This window comes from Budorcas taxicolor, chromosome 5 (genome assembly GCF_023091745.1).
Source record: "Budorcas taxicolor isolate Tak-1 chromosome 5, Takin1.1, whole genome shotgun sequence".
Classification (NCBI taxonomy): Eukaryota; Metazoa; Chordata; class Mammalia; order Artiodactyla; family Bovidae; genus Budorcas; species Budorcas taxicolor.
The window spans coordinates 37,489,228-37,508,658 of record NC_068914.1 but is presented as its reverse complement, the minus strand read 5'-3'; the positions used below and the strand labels follow the sequence as shown (position 1 = coordinate 37,508,658).

The 19,431-nt window shown below is 40.6% G+C and overlaps 1 protein-coding gene and 1 non-coding gene across 2 annotated transcripts; both read right to left on the bottom strand.

Moving 5' to 3' along the window:
- Positions 1–988: 988 nt before the first annotated feature.
- TOMM20 (translocase of outer mitochondrial membrane 20) lies at positions 989–14,845 on the bottom strand. The gene is made up of 5 exons (XM_052639982.1): positions 14,505–14,845; positions 8,573–8,619; positions 6,924–7,005; positions 3,562–3,704; positions 989–2,195 (listed from the first exon to the last, which is right to left on the bottom strand). Exons 1-5 carry the CDS (start codon positions 14,623–14,625, stop codon positions 2,151–2,153), a joined length of 438 nt encoding a protein of 145 aa, XP_052495942.1. The 5' UTR covers positions 14,626–14,845; the 3' UTR covers positions 989–2,150.
- Positions 13,933–14,067, bottom strand: LOC128049147 (small nucleolar RNA SNORA14). Its single transcript, XR_008199510.1, has one exon. It is a non-coding gene; the product is annotated as a small nucleolar RNA SNORA14 (small nucleolar RNA).
- Positions 14,846–19,431: the final 4,586 nt, after the last annotated feature.

The window sequence follows — 19,431 nt, the reverse complement described above, 5'->3', positions numbered from 1 at the left end:
CATCTGATGCGAAGAGCCGATTACTGGAAAAGACCCTGATGCTGGGAAAGACTGAAGGCAAAAGAAGGGGGAGGCAGAGGATGAGACGGTTAGATAGCATCAAGGACTCAATGGACGTGAGTTTGCGCAAACTCTGGGAGATAGTGAAAGACAGGGAAGTCTGGCACGCTGTAGTCCATGGAGTCGCGAAGAGTCGGACACAACTTAGTGACTGAACAATTTTTTAAGCACCGAAACTGTCATTCAAGTAATATGTCCTGGGCAAAATCAGCTCTACTATAAGCACTTCACTGCCTCTTCCGTAAGCATTAAAGCAAAGCAATTATTTTCCATAGAGCCAAGTGACACCCAGCTTGGACTGCATTAGAGTTCACAAGGGCACATAGTAAGCATCCCCTCCTAAAATAAAACCTAGGCCGACCCCTCCTCCTCTCTTGGCCAGCTGTCTGCCCCTTGCTCTTTCCTCGCCTGTAATCCCCGACTGTCCCAGTCCGTCCCCATTTGGCAAACGCAGGAACGAAGACTGCTTCCTAGTTGCATGGCCAATCACGGACTGGGCACCAGTGCACTACTTTGGATTTGGGATCCTACTAGGAAAATGAACCGATCAACATGATTGTGTTCACCTCATCCCACCTCACCCCCTAAAGAGCCTGCAGGGTTGTCACTGGAAAAAAGCACAGTTTAAGGGCTCAGGATCACAAACCTGAAAGGTTCCTGAGGAAGAGTTACCAGCAAGTGTGAGTGGCCTAGTCTGATGTTCTTATTGTACAGATGAGAATACTGGAGTCCAGAGATGTAACATGGCTTTGCCCAAGGCTAGGTGATTATCCAGAGGCGCAAACTTAAACCATCCTCCAAACTCTTCCCACTACATCACAACCACCACAAAATCCTATTAAGAAAATATGTACATAGAAAAGGTCTCTCCACAGACTTTCAGACAGAATAAAAGCAATCTGTACAATGAGAAATGCCACTCAACAGACACCGCTAAGTACCAAGGATCTTTATTCTTAGGTCTGGTATTTAATCTGTGGCTGCAGATAGTATGTCACTATTTAGAGAAAAGGTCCCATTATCTTCATTAAAGTCTTCAGCCACAAAGTTACACCTTATTCTCATACAAGATAAGGGTTGGTAGGGGATTAAAGAGGTACACTCAGGATAAACGCAAAAGGGAACACACACTTTTACAAGCATATCGTCCCAGTTACCGTGAAGGTTACATTTCAGGTTAATTTACCAAAGTAGTGACAGAACCATGATTTCAGTGAAAATCAACACGTTATACCTTTAAAAAAAACAATTCAGGAATACTAAGTCAGGCAAGCATGCAAAATTTAGAGTATAAAAAAATGCAAGGGCTGGTTGCCCAAACACGTATTTCCCTCAGAAAGAGGGATTTGAAAATGCTGCACAGAACCAAAGGAATTAGAAGCTGAATTAGCAGACCTATTTCCTCAGTCTATATATGAGGCGAGTGGGCAGACATTAACTGGTAAAGCTTACTCAGCCAGATGAAGAATGTATAGCATCTAATTCCTGGTGCTATCCGCAACTACATGTATCTAAAATACAAGGAGATAAATATCCAGAATACATCAAACCCACTGATTTAAAGAAAACATTTCAAGGGAGGGGGTGAAGTTGTTATTATAGCATAGCAGCACATTACACATATTTAAGAGATTAAATGGAAAGAAATAATCTCTTATTTTAATGCTCAGTTTTGATCAACACAAGTTTCCAGCCAACTTTCTAATGTAGAGCAAAACAAGTATATTCTTTAGTTTTCTTCTACATTTTTTTGGGCCTTTCAAAACCGAGCACTGGGTATTTTTAATGTAATGGGATGTTATATGTACATTCTAATTACACATTTTAGGAATAAACAAAATGCATATTTCAGTAATTCATAGTGTATTTATAAAATGAAAAGCTCTCTATCAAAATACACTTTTCACTGGGAAAAATAAATAAAACAGACAAATGGATCTACACAAAGTAAAAATTAACTTTGGTAGACTTCACTGTGGAGGACAGTCCGTAACAAGCTTATCTGCCCTTACTTCCCAGAGCTGATCATCTTCTGAGTTAAGATTTTAAAAATGTGTTTTAATTGAGATCATTATGTTGACATTTGTTTCTCATTCCACATCATCTTCAGCCAAGCTCTGAGCACTTACAATTCTCTGAAAGAGAAAATATTTATAAATACTTATAAATTTTTAAAAGTGTAAGCATTTAATCAGGATTCTAAGTTCAACATAAAATGCTTTTCTGATCTCTGATTCCAATCTCCCTGAAGTTTATTCATATTGAAATGTTAATATTTAATACTTCATACACCATTTTTAAGAAAATAATCTGTCAGCCCCACCTCAAAATTCAAGTCAATAAAATAAAGGAAGCATAACATTATACTGTGTTATGTTAGTCAATTTTTTAACTAAAATCAAAAAGAATTTAAGATCTCTATTCACTCCCATATGAACTAAAAATAATGGTTAGTGTTTTAGTGACCATTCTATCCTCCAAACATTTCCTTATTGGCCTGTAAATGGTCTGTCATCATACAAAGAAGGAATACAGTATTCCGATATATCAGTATTTTGAAAATATTTCCACGTAACATGGCACAAGCGAACAAAGTAAAAAAGGCCATTCTTGCTGAGGAATTCAAGCTTCATCCTGAAATCATCCATATTTCAAAAGACATCATCCTCAGGTCAATTTTCCAAAAGCACTACGCTATGCTGTCTTCCAAAAGGTGAGTAATGTTAGAGGATTTTGACAAGAGACTGGGAACCACATTCATTAGGATCAAAAAATAAAATAAGAAGGTTCAAGACCCAGCTTCTTGCTCTTTCAATTCTCTCCTTTAGATCTTTCCAATCTAGATGAGTAAAAGCTCAGTTTAAAGAATTAACCGGTCATTTTTATTAATTTTCAATTATATCAACCATGAAAATTCATTTAATAGACATAATATTCCAAAAAGTAGATTCATTTGGGGCTCCTGAGTATTTAAAATGAATGGGATGCATTTTAATCAACTTGTAAGTTATGCTTAACCTACTGTATCAATGAGGATGTATCGAACAGCTCCAAACTCAAAGCCCAACTCAGCATTAGCAGAGATACTGAGGCCTTCAGATACGTGAAGTCTGAGGGAGCCACAGGCCTTCAAGGGTCTGTTTCCTAGGCTGTGCCATCGTGGCTCCTTTGTCCTCTGCCACGTAACCAAGAGGTCTCGCAAAAGAGGTGGCAGAAAGCTAGGTTCAGAAGCTCTCTCAGCTGGGAGTGATCTCAATTTGGGGATCTGAACACCAAGGCCTGAGATTTAGCGCTAGAGAGACTGACTTCCAGTCCCGCTCCTGGGCATGATCACCAGGTTCTCTGCCCCTTCGTCGGGGTGTGTTTCTATTGGTCAAGCACTGGCATCTCTAGCACTATTCTCACTATACGGAGGAGTCTCACGTCACCATGCTCACGAGGCTCGTTTTTAAATGCCGAACTCTCAGACTGTACTCACTCCCGCACAGTCCAGACCTTTACCTGACTAATTGTCGGGAGCTTAGTCAAAAGCATCTGGAACACTGGTGGTGGGAGAGTTTGCTGCAACACCTGCAGTAACTGCTGCGGCTGTCCACACACAGCAATCGCATTCGTCAGATGGTCCACGCCCTTCTCATATTCACCTGCAAGATTTACATAAAAATACCGTGTGACTGGAAAAGCCTTTGCCTTTGTCCAAAATTCAACCCTGAGGTCACTATATGTCCAAATGATAACGACCGAAAACATCACGCACGTAAAAATCTAGAAAATATAGTACACTCGTATAACTAAGCCACCAACAGGAATAAGTCAGGTTATATGTATGAAGGGACTCCAGTAACACTTTCAAAGCGGGGGAAATTAAGGTACAGAAATGTCTAAGTTTATTACTAGTTATATACTGAGTATTTCTCAAAGGTTACTTAAGAAGTTGCTAACAACGAAACAGTTTTTTACGAGAAGAGAGAACTGGAAGACTGGAGGACTGAGGTGGACAGGCCCACTTTCACTTTAAACCCCTCACACTATGTGAATATCACCACACGCAAGTAGACACCTACAGGCCTTTAATCTCTGCTGAACCTAGTCATCACCGGCAGTTATCCTCTCTGCCTAAGAATCCTGTAGACCCAGGATACACTTATACAATGACACAACCTCAAGAGTGGTCAACCTGTCATCTTGAGCTTCCTTCACATGGAATGTTGCTACAACCTTCATAAAACTTTTGCTGACTGAATGGCCAGGTCTCAAGTGGTACCTTGAGAAACAGCTTAGAAAGCAGCATATAATCCACTTAGGACATAGCAGAGCAAGATCAAACCAAGTGTCACAAGATGGAAGTCACCATCCACTCCTCTGCTGGGCAGAATGCTCTCCCTTTCCTCAATGTCTAGGCCTTCTCTCTCAGGAAATTCAAGGTGCAGCCTGAAGGAGACCTGAAAATGTTTCCCTGGTTTATCTCATGTTCTCCCGCACTTGTTATACAGTTTCACTGATTCTCTTTTTCAATGAGTGGTGATCTTTCTAGGCTTGCTAGCAATTTAATGTAGGGACTGGACCATTTGTAACTCTTCAGGTGAAAATGAACAAATTCTGTCAAAAAATTATTTCTTAGGATTCTGGGTTGGTAAATATATCAAAGACTAGAAGGGTGGCACCTCCAGAGAAGGCATGAAAGTTCTCCACCCCTTAACCCTGTGCATCTCCTACCGCTGGTTACTCCTAGATAGTATTATTTATAATAAACCAATAAACACAAAGGTTTTCCAACCCTGAGTACGAATGGGACCAAATAAGGGACTGGTAACTGAGGAACTGCCTGCTACGTAACATTTTTATTTAAACTACTCAAATTGAAGAAAGCTTTAATTCTACAAAGAAGCATTAAAAATGGAAAATGTAAGGCACAGGTCTTCCACATAGGACTGGGCCTCCATCAGGGCCACAAGGGCTCCACTGACTTGGAAATTAAGATGCCCCAATGGCCACTGAATCCTCAGGCCACGGAATTTACAGGCAACAGAGGAGCTCACAGTACTGTCTGAGAATATTAATTCTGATTATTAAATGGAAATAAACAGAACTGCTACCAGAGTGGTATGTGTAGAACACAGGGGATCTCTGGCTGAGACACCTCCTAAAACTTCTAAACACACTGGAAACTGTTTGTAAACAATCACAGCAATTTAGTGTAGAAATGAAACCATTTCCTCTCCACACTGCAGCCTTGATCCTACTCACTTATCCTGAGATACTGCTCAGTTATCACGGATGAAGACACCTGCAAGAGGGAGGCCGTGTCAAGCAATGAGACTCACTGCCTAAACTGCTTATGCTTTCTCATGGCTTACCTTTACCTAATTCTAACCTCAGGCTGGTTTGGTGGATTCCACCAGAATAAAGGCAGCTTAGCAGCTGAGTTACATAACTCTTGGGGTGTGCTAGGCTGAAATGTGGAATATAAGCTTCAAATAAAGAATAAAAAACACTTCCCTATCCTTTCCTGACCCCTTCACTCCCCTCATGAGTTAACTGTTCTTGTGAATATATATCTAACAGCTCAAGTCAAAGAGAAACGGCCACAGTAAGTGATCTCTAAGATAATCAAGTAACTGGGACAGGACTACAGTATCTGAGATAAATTTTTTTACATCATGTTTATTTTGGAGGCTAGAAGGGAAATTTGATTGTCATAAACTGACATCTTTATGAGTATGAACAAATACTGACAGCACCTTTGCATAAGTTGAAATATTACAATCTCTATCCTTAGAAATAGGTATTATACATGCTTTACTTTTCTTTCAATATTAAAGTAATGAAATTACAGTCTCAAATGATCTTTATGAGGCCTTAAGTGCTTTACTTTGCCCAATGATTAAAAATCTACAAATGACCTGCATCATGTAGTTCAATAATGTCAAAATCTATTATAATACAACAGTGAGAATAAGAAAAACAACACTTGATACCATTTCTACTAACGACAGCAACTATTTCAAAGCTACTTTTGTGATAAAAGCTATTTTGACAATAAAAATATAAATACATTTAAGAAGCTCAATTATTGAATGAATTATGGTTCTCAAATTTGAAAAATGATTTTAATTTCATAATAGTAATTTTTTAGAAAGAATTCTTAATTCTATTGATGGAATACACAAAGCACAAAGCCTAAATCCTAGATGAGATTTAGATCACTGTTTCTGAAAACCATATGCCATTAACTGTGTAACCTTGAACAGGTAAACTAACCTTCTCTGGGATGTGGTCTATTAGTCACTCCTTCCTATAGGTACTGGGAAAGATCTGAAGATCAGGTGAAGGAGTTGAGGAAATTATATTCCCAGATATTTCTCTCAGTTACTGTTTACATATTACAATTGGCTATATTCTTTTAAACGACTTTAAAAGCAACCTCATTTGTAAAATTACTTATTTTCCTTGCATTATTAAATTAAATGCCTCATATTATTAAATGCCTAATTCTTAAAATATTTAGAATATCCCTTTAAAAAATATTTTGTATTGGAGTATAGCTGACTAACAATGTTGTGATCGTTCCAAGTGAACAGCGAAGGGACTCAGCCACACAAACGTATGTATTCATTCCCCGCCAAACTCCCCTCCCATCCAGGCTGCCACATAACATGAACGGAGTTCCATGTGCTATACAGTAGGTTCTTGTCAGTTATCCATTTTTAACATAGCAGTGTGTACATGCCCAACCCAAACTCCCTAATTATCCCCCATCCCAGAAATTTTAAGAATATATTTTTAAAACACAGCCACACTGCACCAAAAAAAGCCCCTTATTACCTATCTAGTTTCCTAGTCTTTCAATGACTATTAATTACCTTGAGCTAGTAATTCTTCACCAAGCTGTATTTCTTCTAGAAAGAATTTCTGAACGGCTTCAGCATCTTTAAGGTCAGGTAACTGTTTAAAAATAGAATATTTAGTAACTGGCTGGTTTACTCCAGGGATATACACAGTACAAAAAATTATGCCATGCCCAGCTCGTTATGAAAGCTGATAAAAAGAAATTTACTCTTCAACAACACTCAAGGATAGGAGTTTAATATCTACTTTAAAATAAATGCAAGAAAAAAAATCCTTTTTGATAAAACTGGTGTTTGAACAGTTCTTAGAAAGCTGTGAATCAAACCTCAAGTAAAAAGAGAGTACAGATATATCTTTACCACAAAATATGAACTATAAAACTGATTTTTTTGATGGCCATTATCATAGATTTTTATATAACTATATTGAGGAATATATAACTGTATAATCATGATCTATTTGTTGGGAATTTGAGCTGCTTCTGGGTTTTTTTTTTTTTTTCTATTTCAAACAAGCAGCCTTATTTAATTAACTTTGCCTTTCTGTGTTTTTGTTTTAGGCTTGTTATATATTACCAAATTAAATGATTATGCATTATCTTTGTAAAAAATGTAAACCAAGTATTTAAAAAGTCCCTTTTTATTTAAAAACCTAGACTACTAATAGAAGTTCTTGAGTATTATCATATACACTCTTACTACAGGTGTGCACAGTTATCAGACACCAGGCAATGCTATGTACACAGTGCAGTGTAAATACAACTATTACATGGACCAGGAAACCAAAAAATTCAGTCTCTTTAAGACAGTGGTCTGGAACCAAACCAGAAATATCTTTGAATTATACCTGTAACACATCCATTTTCTATATCCTTAGAAAGACAAGACTTCTGAAAACATAATGAATATATTACATATTTCAGAAAGGTAGTTTGGACATAACAGGGAAACAAAGTGACTGCCTCCCAGTTTCATCTTGCTATTATCATATCCAGTCAGTCAGGTGTGTTAATTACTCAAATGTAACATTAATTGATCTAATTTTTTCACTGCTTCAACTTGCTTTAAAAAGAACTACTACTGATCCAGTAGGTCCAAGTACTGGATATCCAGATGATGGAACTAATTTCAATTAAACAAAAAAAAAAAGGCTATATGCCCAGTGATTAACATTTACCTATACATAATGCTCTTTATAAAATAAATAAATCTAGTCATTAAAAATAATCATGAACATAGGATCTATGAAAAGGAAAAAAATGAATAAGACTTAAGTCTACATTTACATATTACAAGGTAAAAATTTGACAGGCAGTGGGATTGTGGATCAGTGGGTGTGAATAATCTTATGTAACTTTCAAAATGAGTAACGTGGTTCTTCTAAAGGAATTAGTATTAAATGTTTTGTTATTTTGGAGCAGCCAAGTGAAAAAGTTTGAACTTTTTGCTAAGTGTCTTTTACCACCCTCACTGTTCGCACAGTAAGCTGTCTGCTATGAGGCTGACAAAGGGGAAATAAGAAAGGACTGAAAAATCTGCAGGGGAACAGAGCTAACAACTATTCTTAGAAAGAAATTCTACTTTAAAACATAAAATCAGTGTCTGATACCAATTAGCTTTCTCAAAATATACATTTGAAGTGGACTATAAAAAAAGATTATTACCTTGGAAAGCCCAGCTCTCTCCTTGGCAAGCTTTTGTTTCTTTCTTCCTGCAAGAAAGGGAATATTTTCATTTTATTAATAAAGCGGGAATCAAAAGAAGTCTGATTGCTGTGGTACTCATTCTATTTGCAAAACATGACCAACTCAGGCTTTTTTTCTTGTGATTTGTCAGGTCATAAAAATAGTTCAGGTCAGCAACCGGCAATGGGACATTCCTGGACAGAAGCTTTGTCCTTCCCTCTGGGGTACCAGGATCGGCAGTTTGCAACATGGAGATAATTAAGAGACTCAGCTGTTGGAAGCATCCTAAGTAGAGAAAGTCTCTCCCCCCCACCTCCACCTCCACAGGACAGACACATGACCAAGAATCAAGCCTCTGTTGTTGTGATGGAATTTTATTACTGAAATATAACTGACTCTGTCTTTACTAAATTTTGAAAACTATCTGGCATTATTAAATAAGAAAAGAATTTTAAAAACAGCATTTGAAAAAGCTTTCTTGAGAAAAAAAGCACAGTATTTATGCATTTGGCAAAAATAAGTGCGAAGAAAGGCAGCACTCAAATAATTACTGCCAGTTAAAGGGAAAAATCCCTCGCCCTACAGTCTGTAGGTTGTTTTTGTTTCTGACATGAGACAGTAATAGTACAAACTCAGGAGTAAGTGGCATTGTTTAAATCAATTAGTCAACCTTTAAAATCAGATCAGTAGTAGGACACTAACAATATTTTAAGCTGCTGTTTAATTGCATGGGCCTCCCTGGTAGTTCAGCTGGTAAAGAATCCGCCTGCAATGCAGAAGATCCTGGTTCAAATCCTGGGTTGGGAAGATCCACTGGAGAAAGGAATAGGCTCCCCATTCCAGTGTTCCTGGGCTTCCCTGGTGGCTCACCTGGTAAAGAATCTGCCTGCAATGTGGGAAACCTGGGTTTGGTCCCTGGGTTGGGAAGATCCCCCAGAGAAGAGAATGGCTACCCACTCCAGTATTCTGGCCTGGAGAATTCCATGGGGTAGCAAAGAGTCAGACACAACTGAGTGACTTTCACTTTAATTGTATACTCCATGAGAAAGGGTGCTGGCACAAGGAAGCTTGGGTTTCCTTTATATCCCAGATCTTCCACTGACTAGCAGTGTGACCTTGGGCAAGTTATGGTTAACTTACTATGCCTCTCTTTTTCCTTATGTAAACCTGGTTTTAGAACAATACCTGCTTCACAGAGTTGATATGAGGATTAAATTAGTTACCGTATTTTCTGTGCCTGGTTGGCACTATTGAGATACAAACACTCAGGAGATCAATAGCAACCAACTCCTCAGCTAAGGAGTTGTACTATGCTAAGTAGTTAAGTTAGTTTCATTAACCAGTTAAAATTACCAAAGGCACCATGTGGCTAAGAAAGGTAAAGCTCTAATACTTATTACTGGGTCAGCAAATAAATATCAACTCTCAAAAGATCAGACATGCTTTATTACTGTGAGAAACAAAATTCTATAAATCCTATTTTCAATGCATGAGTAGAGAGGCTGTGACCTAAGTGCACACAAATGGTTAATTTACTCTGGTCAGGGAACCTTTTCTAACTTGCATTTACAAACTAGGTTTACCACCAGTATCTCTAGCCAATTCTAGCCCCCAGATTACGTAAAGTGCTACAACTCTAAGGCCTCAGCACTTTCAAAAATATACATATAGGTTAAAGCTGATCTTACTATTAATTTGAAGACTGCCCATTTTTCCTAACTACCTTTCTTAGGTGTTAGTCATTAGGCAACTGTGGAGAAACAGAATATATAACCTCAATTAAGGTTCAGCTCTCTTTTGGCAGAATGACACCAGACTGTGTGAACTAGTTATTAAAAGATCTCGATTCCAATGTGCTGGGAAGAGCACTAGGATTGGACATGGAACACTTGACGTTAAGGATAAGCACTGGTTTTAGATTCAAGAGACACACTATCCTACACTATCCTACCCTGCCTATTTATCCTCACAGCAACAGGAGGACAGGTACTAATATCATCACCACGTTATCACAGAGATAATTCACCAAGATCGCAACTAATGGGTGGTGGAGTGGCAATCCAAACACTCAGGAAGCAGAATTTCACTCAGACATTACTCTACACTGCAGATAAGTGAAGATATGCCCATCAGTATAAAAGGCATCTCAGAAATAAACATGGCAAGTTTGTGGAATAAACAGAGATATAAAATTTGTTAAGTCAAAATTTGCAGGAAATGACAAAAGTGGTAATAGTAGAAAGAGGCCTGATTTCCAAGCATACATACATACATATATATATATGGTTTTTTAATGGAGTGGAGAAGAATGTGTGATTGTTGCTGAATGTTTGGTAGTTACCAAATTTTAAGCTTGCTTAGCTGCTTTAAATTTACAGCAGTAAGATTAAAACTCTCACTTTACTTTTCTAAGACAACTAACTTGTTACATCAACTTATTTATCAAACAGTATCTCTGACAAACGGGCAGATAACAGACTGAAAAATCAAGGAGCTACTACATATTCAAGCAGCAGACTGACACAGTATTTGGCTAGAAATCAGTCCAAAGTGCCTCTGCGTAAACCTAACAAGTTAGACTAAAAAAATACACATAAAATACAAAAAGCCCCGAATCTAAAGCAATCAATTACTTTATTTTAAAATGAATCATTTCATACAGTGCTGTAAAATGAAAAACATCTGTAGTTGGTACTTTGTAGGTTAATTATCATTTATTAATGATTATTTAGATAAAAATTATGCTGTAGGAGTTTCTGGTAATCTCACATTAATGGAAGGTAAGAAAAAAATTGAATAAATTAAGTCTTGATTTAACTTCAAACCTATTTTTTAACAGCTAAAACCAAAAAACCTTCAGAAACACTGATTTGAAAAACTCTGCCCTTTTATTACAGATGTCAGTCAATTCAGTGGCTCAGTCCGACTCTTTGAGACCCCATAAATGGCAGCACACCAGGCTTCCCTGTCTATCACCAACTCCCAGAGCTTGCTCAAACTCACTGTCCATCCAGTTGCTGATGCCATCCAACCATCTTATCCTCTGTTCTCCCCTTCTCCTTTCGTCAGTCTTTCCCAGCATCAGAGTCTTTTCCCACGAGTCAGTTCTTCACACCAGGTGGCCCAAGTATTGGAGCTGCAGCTTCAGCATCAGTCCTTCCAATGAAGGTAGGATGTATAAGCCCCACCACAGAGCCACTGAGCAGACAACCCACAAACTGGACAACAATTATACCAAAGAAGCTCTTGCACTGTTCTGAAAGTTCTAGGGTCCACAACAGATTTCCCAGTGTGGAGAACCCCCAGGGAATTTGACTCTGGAGGCCAGGGGGATTTGATTATAGAACTTCCACACCACTGGCGAAACAGACTCTTGGAAGGCACAAACAAAGGTCCTTGTGCTCACCAGGACCCAGGAGAAAGGAGCAGTGACCCCACAAGAGACTGAGCCAGACTTGCCCGTGTGAGTGTCCAGGAGTCTCCCATGGAGGCGTGGCCAGGGTACTGAATACAAGGGTTCAGGCATAAGTCCTTTTGAAGGAGATCATCATTATCCCTACCATAGGTCAAACTACCTGGAGGGAACACAGCCCCACCCATCAACAGAAAATTGGATTAAAGATTTACTGAACAAGACCCAGATTCCCCCCAGTTAGTCTCTCTCATCAGGAAGCTTCCACAAACCACAATTAGAGAAAACTAACTAAACTGATCTTGCAACAAACTGGATCACAGCCTTGTCCAACTCAATGAAACTATGAGCCATAGGGCCATGGTAAAGAGTTTTGACAAAATGTGGTCCACTGGAGAAGGAAATGGCAAACCACTTCAGTATTCTTGCCTTGAGAACCTCATGAACAGGATTACAGATATAAATATTCTATTAGAAATTAAGCTAAGAAATGAAAAATTAACCAAACTGAAATCAATTACACCCCACAAATACAAAACACTCTCAAGTTCTTAAAATCAGTCAACCATACAGAAGGACTTCAAAATTACTCTGAGCATGTTTTGCTTAAGAAAATACAAAATAACAATTATATTCATAAACAATTTTTCAGTTCAGTTGCTCAGTCCTGTCTGACTCTTTGCGACCCATGAATCGCAGCACGCCAGGCCTCCCTGTCCATCACCAACTCCCGGAGTCTAGTCAAACTCATGTCCATCAAGTCAGTGATGCCATCCAGCCATCTCATCCTCTGTTGTCCTCTTCTCCTCCTGCCCCCAATGCCTCCCAGCATCAGGGTCTTTTCCAATGAGTCAACTCTTCGCATGAGGTGGCCAAAGTACTGGAGTTTCAGCTTTAGCATCAGTCCTTTCAATGAACACCCAGGACTTTACCATTCATTAATCACCATGTGTCAGGTACTGTACTAAATTCTACATTATAATGTTCTACAAAAAAAGAAGGAAACTAAAGCTTGAAATTTGTTGCCCAAGGTTATTTAGCTGCTAATTCAAGCCTGACACTTAAGTCATTAGGCTACTACTGAAACTAGAAAGAAATTTATGGAAGACAAAAAAAAAAAAAAAAAACCTGTGAAAATGACAGATTTCTCAATTTGTTCAAAATCACAGCTTTTATTATTTCTTCAACCAAAACTTAGTTTTCTCAAGGTTTTCAACAATAGGATTGCAGCGATTCCAGAGGAAGGGTTAATCCATTCTTTACAGAGATCTACTTCCACACCACCACTGCCCAACTATTTCTTGGAAGCTACAGGAAAATGATAAAAATTCCAATAATTACATTTACAGCAGGAATTTATAGGATGTTCTCCATGTCAAGAATGGTGGTAAGCACATCAAACATTTTAATCTTCACAAAACCAACAAGAGGCAATACCTGATTTGCAAGCTAAGAAAATAATTAAGACTCAGAAAACCCAAGATCATACTGCTAATCTGTGACTAACCTGGGTCAGGAAACTCAGTGTCTGAATCCAAAGCAGCATTATTTCCATTAGTTTCCCTAACTATAAATAAAAAAATCACCTCTATATCCCTTTCTTCCTGAGACACAAGAGAACCGGGTTCAGGTATCATATTGCAGACGGTGTAAGAGCAGCAGTTTCCAGTAAGGTAGTCCCAGCCACGTGTGACCCAAGTGCACGTGAAACGCTAATCACTTTTTCTTATTTTTCTGGGCTTTAGTAATTTACCTACACATTCCAGTTTCAGGAACTATTCTGACTGAGCAACCTAGGTAGATTACAAAATTATTTCTTGATGCAACAAATTTGCTCTTCTGTTGCTGCGAACGAGCATACCTCCGAAATTCAAAGAACACGAAAGGTTTTGGCGACACGATTTCCTTCTTGTAAATCTCTTTTAAAAGATGTCGCAGGTATGAAATAAGACTGAGCCACAGAAAACGTGCAGCCTTTTGGACGCCCCTGCGATTTCTATAGCATTCACTCATATCTTGGAAGCCTTTACAGTGGAGCTGCCAAGAGGGTTTAAGAATGCATGCAACCTTATCGTTTGAGAATGATACTAAACTGGATTTGCAGGTTCAGTCTAAGCACAAATTCGTAAAATACAAAAAAACACAAAAAAACCCGACATTCGAGTTCGGAAGAGGCGAAAAAAGATAAACAGCAAAAAAGAGCCACAACCCCCTAAATTATAATACAAACGAATCTGCACTTACACAGTACATGTTTAGGGAAAACAAAATGGGAAAAATCGTTCCTCCAAAATGGAGGGACGCTTTCGTTGGCACACGAGCCGGGAGCAACCCTGGAAGCGGCGCCATCACCTTTCTCTGGCGGGTGCGCTCCAAGGCCCAGACCCTGCAGCACCACGCGGCCGCCCAGCACGCGGCGGGTCGGCCGGCGGGAAGCAGGGGACGAAGGCGCCGCGGGGGGAGGGGGAGGGAGGCCCAGGGAACCGGAGACCCACTCACGTTCTCGCAGCCTGTTCTTGAAGTTGGGGTCACTCCGTCTCTTGCGGTCAAAGTAAATGCAGTAACCGATGAAAAGGGCCCCGCACACGCCGGCGGCGATGGCGCTGTTCCGGCCCACCATCTTCTCTCCACCGAGGAGCCGGGTCGGCTGCGGCGGGGCCCTAAAGGCAGCCGTTGACCGCGAAGACCCAGATCCGAGTGCGCGGCTCCGTCCCGACGCCCGCCGCCCGCCGCGAGGGACGCGGAAAGGCGGAACATGCGTCACTTCCGGCCCCCGTCGCCGAGGCCCCTGGGGATGTCCGCAGCAGTGCCTGAGGGGAGGCACCCGCGCCGCTTCTGCGCCTGCGCAGGTGCTTAAGTTCGCTGCGGAGTTGAGATATTGCGCGAGGTCGCGCACGTCCTTAAGAGCGTTTGAGCTTGACGTGATGAGGATGGCACGTGGCGGTCGTGCGCACACTCCAAAGTGTGTGTAGCTGACTTCCTTGCTTGTGTCAAAGATGGAAGGTCACTGGTCACAAATGCTTCATCATTTTATGTTACACAGGCGCCCTGTAACTCTTGTTTGAATTCAGTTTCATTTGGTTTCAAGCTCAGTCACAATCCATTTTGCAGCAAGGACCATAATCTAGTGATTCGATTTCAAAAGACTGTTACGGTATAGTCTCAGGAGTGGAGGAAAATTAAATGGAGCGATTCCTGGAAAAGGATAACGGGTAAGAGACACAATGGAAAAAAATAGTAAACATTGAGTTGTCAAGTTGTCATACCCACTGAAGACATTATGTGTGCAGTTTAAATTTGAAAAGGCATAGACGGGATCCTCTGAAACCTTTGGAGTGATAGGAATGTTTATTATAGACTGTAGTGTCCTGACAGTTTATGCGAAAGAGATGGTTCATGATGGGGCTGCCCAGCAAGACCTGAAAGACCAGGGTTGTGATTAGGCGGTTGGGACTTTGATCTGGGTGGTATCAGCCCTATTTCTGGGGGAAAGGAGGGGAAGGAGGCTGGAGAATAACTTCATGGAGTTCAACTTCATGACCTACATAAGTGAAGTTGCTCAGTCGTGTCCGACTCTTTGTAACCCCATGGACTGTAGCCTACCAGGTTCCACCGTCCATGGGATTTTCCAGGCAAGAATACTGGAGTGGGTGGCCATTTCCTTCTCCAGAAGATCTTCCTGACCCAGGATCGAACCCGGGTCTCCCTCATTGTAGGCAGATGCTTTACCGTCTGAGCCACCAGGGAAGGTAGGTTATGACCTACATAGGGAAGCCCAATGAAGGCTCTGGACACCGAAGCATGTGCCCTTCCGAGGTTGGCAGTACTCTGTACTTAGGAATCAACGTGCCATGTGCAGGGAGGGTGAGGTGTTCTGTCTTCTGGGAGGTGTTCAGGGAGGGAACAACAGAAGCTTTGAATTTGGGACTCGCCCATACCTTTCCCTTGTGCATGCCTCTTCTCTTTCCCTTTGGCTGGTTTTGGTTTATTCTTTCTTGGCTGCACAGCAAGGCTTGTGAAATCTTAGTTCCCTGACCAAAGGTTGAACCCGGGACTTAAGCAGTGGAAGTGCTGAGTCCTAACCACTGGACTACCAGGGCATTCCCTGGCTGCATTTTATGCATATCCTTTTGCTGTAATAAAACTGTAATCATAAGTAGAACATGTTCTTGAGTTCTGTGATTCCTTATGGTGAACCTGAGACAGGGAGTAGGAACCTCCAAATTACTAGCTGGTCTGTCAGAAGAGTGGCCTGGAGACATCTCCCCATGTATTTGTTACCTGTGTATTCTCATACAGCCATCTTGTCATACAGCAATACTGTCCCCATAACACAAAGTCTGGCTCAGCTCTAGGGTAGATGGTGTCACGTTGTTGCAGGGTACTTAAGGAAACATTTAGCTGACATTCCTAACCTAGTCCAAGAGCTTGGGAAAGCCCTTTTGCTTGAGTGATAATGAACCTGTGCAAGTGTGCGTGCTAAGTCACTTCGGTCGTGTCTGACTCTCTGTGACCATATGAACCCTCCAGGCTCCTCTATGGGATTCTCCAGGCAAAGAAAGAGTACTGGACTGAGCTGCCATGCCCTCTTCCAGAGCATCTTCCCAACCCAGGGATTGAACCTGAGTCTCTATGCCTCCTGCATTGGCAGGCAGTTTCTTTACCACTTGTGCCACCTGGGAACCTGAGATCCTATAAGACTGGAAATTTGATCAAAGGTACATGTACATTGCCTGGACTGGGGTGAGATGCGAAGGTGCATATATATCACAGCAAAGCAAATGACTGATATCAGGGGGTTGCACACGACAGGAAAATAGCTTTTCCTTATGTCATGCACACATACGGATTCTTCCTAGCCTTAACAGTGCACTTCTATCAGCTGACAGAGGTATGTCCTGAGCCACAGGTGGAACAGAAGACTTGTAAGGCCGCACAGATGACCTGAGGCCTAGAACTTGACCCGGGGCAATCTGAGACTATGTGTCCATTACCTTATGACACTAAGGAAAGGACACGCTGTTCTTTCTGTTATGCATCATAGAATGCCATGTAAGTAGGAGGTCATTGCTATGAGATAAACCAAGCAACCTGTTGATACAAAGAACAGTTAGTGCAACTCCTGTGACTCTGAATTTCTCAACCACTCTACAGTTATTCATTTTTTTTTTTTCACTTGTAAACCATCTAGAATCCTCAAACAGAAGCAGACTGTAAATCCCTGAGGCATGTTGCTTGTAAGTGGTATCGTTATTGGGCTGTGGACTGACCTTAGTGGATCATCACCAGTGTTGTAAACAGAATGAAAAGTATCCGAGGGCAACATGGGTAGTAAGGACTGGTATTGTCATGTGAGACTTGTGTGTCAGATAAATATACCTATGACTGTACTGATCACAGTGAGAAATTAAAGACTATCACAGATCATAGTCAAAAAAGTGGGAAACCACTGATCTAGTCCAAGCCCCTTATTTTCCCAGTCAAGATATTTAGATAAAGAGGCTAGTCCAAGGTCATGCACACAGAGCCAGAGAACTGGCTCAAGGATCAGATGTCCCTACACCCTAGTCCAGGGGTCCTTACATGAAAACCCAAAGACCCACACTCTATGTTAAGGACACTAAAATTATATAAATTTATATACATTAAAAAGCATATACAATAAAATATATACTTTAAAGAAAATACACACTGCAATTAAAGAGGTAAGTGTATGTAGTCTACAGATAAGGCATCTTTATATAAATTTAACTGAAAATATATGCAGAAATGTTCAAGAGCTATCAAGGGATAAATATTAACTGAACCATACTTATGAAAAACAAATGAACTTCCCTAATGGTCCAGTGGCTAAGACTCTGCACTCCCAGTGCAGGGGAACCGGGTTCAACCCCTGGTCAGGAAACTAGATCCCACAAGTCACAACTAAGACCTGGCACAATCAAATAAATAAATATTGAAAAACAAGGTTCAAAGTGCCATAGAAGATCCTAAGCATAAAATATCCAGTCTTTGGATACATGAAAATGGAGCTCTTTTTGCTTTCTACAGAGCTACATTTTTAAAAAAATTTTTTTAACTTTTAAAAGGTGAGAATTTATACTTTTTATATTAAGATATAAATTAATGACTTATACCCTAAAGAATTTATCATAAAATACTGCCCAGTGCACTTGTGCAAACAATAAATAATTCACTCAGAGTATTAACATTCACATGTGTAATTAAGAGTTTACAAATGTACAAACACTTTAAACTCATTTTCCAAACATTCAATGAGCCCATCCCCGCCCAGAGCTACATTTTAAAGACCTATTTAGGTTTTCCCTGTGCAAAGCCTAAAGACAACATTTTCAAAATAATGAGTAATAACTCACTGTCCTGCAGTTCCCTTGCCCACCTGTAAGTAATCAGTTGCATGTATCACAGATGAGCCTGCCTCAGATCAGCCCCCCTGGCTCACACCCACTCCTCCCTCCAGGACACAGCTTCAGCTTGCTAAGTCTTGTGAGCAGGGGCACCAGCTGTATGTCGTAAGGGTAAATCTCAATGGAATGCAATGCTCTTCTTTTCCCCGGTTGAACTTTACACTTTGTGACTTCAGTACCATACTTTTTCAGAAAATTGTTTCCAGGATTTTTTTAAACTTATTTTTTGGCCACACTGTGTGGCATGTAGTCTTGGTTCCCTGAGCAGGGGTCAAAACCTGCGCCCCCAGCATTGGAAGGTGGTCTTAACCCCAGACTGCTGGTTTTTGTTGTTTTTTTAGTCACTAAAGTCAAGTCTGACTCTTCGAGACCCCGACTGTAGCACACCAGGTTCCTCTGTCCTCCACTATCTCCCAGAGTTTGCTCAGATTTGTGTCCACTGAGTCAGTGAGGCTGTCTAACCATCTCATCCTCTGCCACCCCCTTCTCCTCTTGCCTTCTATCTTTCCCAGCATCTGAGTCTTTTCCAATGAGTCAGTTCTTCACATCAGATGGCTTCCAGTTCAGAGAGTGAAAAGTGAAAGTGTTAGTCGCTCAGTCATGTCTGACTCTGCAATCCCATGGACTGTAGCCTACCAGGGTCCTCTGCCCATGGGATTCTCCAGGCAAGAATACCAGAATGGGTAGCCATTCCCCTCTCCAGGGGATCTTCCCCACCCAGCGATCAAAACCAGGTCTCCTTACTGCAGGCAGATTCTTTAACTTGCCACCAAAGAAGTCCAACAGTCCTTGGTAAGTCCCTAAGTATGATTTTTTAAAAACAGTTTCATTCTATTGGGTGACATTAAGTATCACAAGTTTTCCTGGGAGAATATTCTTCAAATTAAAAATAGAGGTGGGACTGTCCAGTAGTTAAGAATCCACCTGCCAATGCAGGGGACACGGGTTTGATCCCTGCTCCAGGATGATCCCACATGTTGTGGGGCAACTAATCCCAT

Bases quoted from the DNA above. Each gene is read 5' to 3' on its own strand.
- TOMM20 (XM_052639982.1), bottom strand. From the start codon at position 14,625: ATGGTGGGCCGGAACAGCGCCATCGCCGCCGGCGTGTGCGGGGCCCTT. The intron at 8,620-14,504 runs GTGAGTGGGTCT...CCTTTCTTGCAG, and splicing joins CAAGAACAGGCTGCGAGAAC to GAAGAAAGAAACAAAAGCTT. The intron at 2,196-3,561 runs GTAAAGGTCTGG...TTTCTCTTTCAG, and splicing joins AGCTCCCGACAATTAGTCAG to AGAATTGTAAGTGCTCAGAG.